The sequence below is a fragment of the Nanorana parkeri genome, unplaced genomic scaffold, assembly GCF_000935625.1.
Source record: "Nanorana parkeri isolate BGI_ZX_2015 unplaced genomic scaffold, ASM93562v1 scaffold4298, whole genome shotgun sequence".
Classification (NCBI taxonomy): domain Eukaryota; kingdom Metazoa; phylum Chordata; class Amphibia; order Anura; family Dicroglossidae; genus Nanorana; species Nanorana parkeri.
Genome location: NW_017310561.1, coordinates 4,152 through 6,692, shown reverse-complemented (window position 1 = coordinate 6,692; position 2,541 = coordinate 4,152). Strand labels below are relative to the sequence as shown.

Here is a 2,541-nt window from a genome sequence, read left to right as displayed (position 1 = left end):
ATCTGTACGGGGTTCTAACCCTCCCCCGCCCGATGCGTCTCTATCCGCGTATTGGGGAGAGTCTGAGGGAAAGGAGACATTCGTGATGAAGTAATGATTCGTGGTGATTATTAATGTACATTATTATAATGAAGGGACACGCCCCCCCTCCCCCATCATGGGGTCACAGCAGACACGACAATGAACGATGTTGCTATGGGTTACCGCCCTCCTCAGAACGCCGCCCCCCGTCCATCTAACCTGGAAATATAAATATGAAGCATGCCGCCAGTCCTCCGATCAGGGAGATGACTCTTCCGATGTCCGGGATGAAGAGCGCCAGCAGCAGCGTCAGCACAAACCAGGCGAGCGTCTGCAGGATGCGGCGGCGGCGCTCCCGGCGCGGCTCCTCCCCCGCTTCCTGCGCGGTAAATCTTAGCCAGAGCCCCTCCAACACTGCCCTGCAAAAAGGGAAACGCCGATATTACAGCGGTCACGTGATCGCGCGCAGGTCACGTGATCGCGCAGCTTTTGCTATCTTCAAAGGATTGGTGTGCTGGTGACATTTCTACAATTTTGTCCATCCGCAGTCACTGCAAGCCCCCCACACTACAAGGGACATATCGGTAAGGAGTGCGACAAGGATAGTACTTATGATCACGCACAGGTCACGTGATTGCGCACAGGTCACGTGATTGCGCACAGGTCACGTGATCGCGCACAGGTCACGTGATCGCGCACAGGTCACGTGATCGCGCACAGGGTTTTGGGCAGGAGGTCGGTGGGACGGGGGAGCCCAGAGAGGAGATTTAAGCAATGCAGCTTCCCGTGTCACCTCCACGGCCTCCTCACCACAGAGTGGCTGAACAGACCAGCGGAGGTGGATCACAAGACTGGCCGGACACAACTACAAATCCCCCCCTTATATCTATCACCTGTGGAGTCCAATAGGCACATTTCCCTGCGGTGTGAGCAGCCTCCAGGGACGAGCACCGCGGACTATACGACAACACAAATGATCCCGATAGGAGGAGTTGTCACCGGAGAGGGGGCGGAGCTGTATGCGGATAGTGGGATCTAGTGCACGTGACTCGGTGAGAAGCAGAAGATGGAACTGACCGGCCGCAGTAGTGAAGAATTGGGTAGGAGGTGAGCACACATACGATGATGAACGCGCGGGCCACGGCCACTGGAACGTCATTGGACGGGAAGGAGAGGAGGACGTCCTGGTCCACACCGGTGCCGAACAGCAGGTACCCGCACACCCCTAAAGACACGACACGGTTACATCACGCCAATGACATCATACAGGAGAGGGAGGAGCTCTGCCCCCCACAGCTAACATGTCACCCAGATATTCAGAGAGGACTCTGCCCGGCCCGTCATACATGTATATACCGCGCTTACCTGTCCCCGTATACACACACAGGGCAATAAACATGGCGGAGGTCACGATGATCCCCCAGCGTCGTATATCCTGCTGCTGCATGCTGCCGTACACGGGGACGCTACTGACATGGCACTGCAGAGACAGCGAGAAGAGGGGGGGTAAACATGTGTAGAAGGTGAAGGCCGGTACACACACATGTAGAAGGTGAAGGCGGGTACACACACATGTAGAAGGCCGGTACACATACATGTAGAAGGCCGGTACACACACATGTAGAAGGCCGGTACACACACATGCAGAAGGCCGGTACACACATGACAGAACAGAACAATATCTGCACACCTGATATCCAAAGCAGATGGTGGGGACAGCGTTGAAGACAGCAATCCAAGAGGAGGCCCTGAGGAGGCAAGTGGCATGTCAGCTGAGGAGGAGGAGACGAGGAGGAGACCGGGAGGGAGCGGGAGGAAGAGGAGGAGACCGGGAGGGAGCGGGAGGAAGGAAGAGGAGGAGACCGGGAGGGAGCGGGAGGAAGGAAGAGGAGGAGACCGGGAGGGACCGGGAGGAAGGAAGAGGAGACGGGGGGGGGGGGGGAGGAGGAGGCGTGGAGGGAGCGGCCGTAGCCATTCCCTCCCTTTCTCCCGGTACCGGCGACTCAAGCGCCTCCACACTGCCTCATCAACCAGCGACGAGCAACATCCTGCCGCATCACGTAATCAGTGGCCAATCACAGGCCTCGCTGACGAAAACAAGTATAAGCTGGGCCAATCGTATACGAGAGACCGCAGGGACTCCGACCGCTTCCTGCCTAGGCTCCTCCTCTGCTCTCTCGTCACCATGGTGCACGTAATCATCAACAAATCCGGCCTTCTTATGACAATTTAGGGACCAATCGCAAATATGAGAGTGGAGGGAGGGGGAGGAAGGGGAGGAGACCGGGAGAAAGGGGAAGGAGCGGGAGGAAGGAGGAGACGGGGAGGGAGCAGGAGGAAGAGACGGGGGAGGGGGTTCTACCTGGATGGAATATACGCCGGGATCTGTTCGTGTGGCAGGACGCAGCGGAAGATGACAATAAACGTCACATAACACGTCCCGAGAACACTGATGGAGCTGCGAGAGACAAGGAGAGCGTCAGAGACAAGAGACAGAGGACACAGAGCAGCCCCCAGGGG

General features: G+C 57.4%; 1 protein-coding gene across 1 annotated transcript in view; it reads right to left on the bottom strand.

The window, feature by feature from the left end:
• The window catches only part of SLC38A7 (solute carrier family 38 member 7), a 4,636-nt gene that overhangs the window by 150 nt on the left and 1,945 nt on the right, over positions 1-2,541 (bottom strand). The window contains exons 4-9 of the mRNA XM_018575628.1: positions 2,384-2,505; positions 1,712-1,769; positions 1,387-1,501; positions 1,099-1,246; positions 241-440; positions 20-62 (exon numbers count right to left, since the gene is read on the bottom strand). Coding sequence (XP_018431130.1) covers positions 20-62; positions 241-440; positions 1,099-1,246; positions 1,387-1,501; positions 1,712-1,769; positions 2,384-2,505 — 686 coding nt within the window. The remainder of the gene's footprint in view (positions 1-19; positions 63-240; positions 441-1,098; positions 1,247-1,386; positions 1,502-1,711; positions 1,770-2,383; positions 2,506-2,541) is intronic.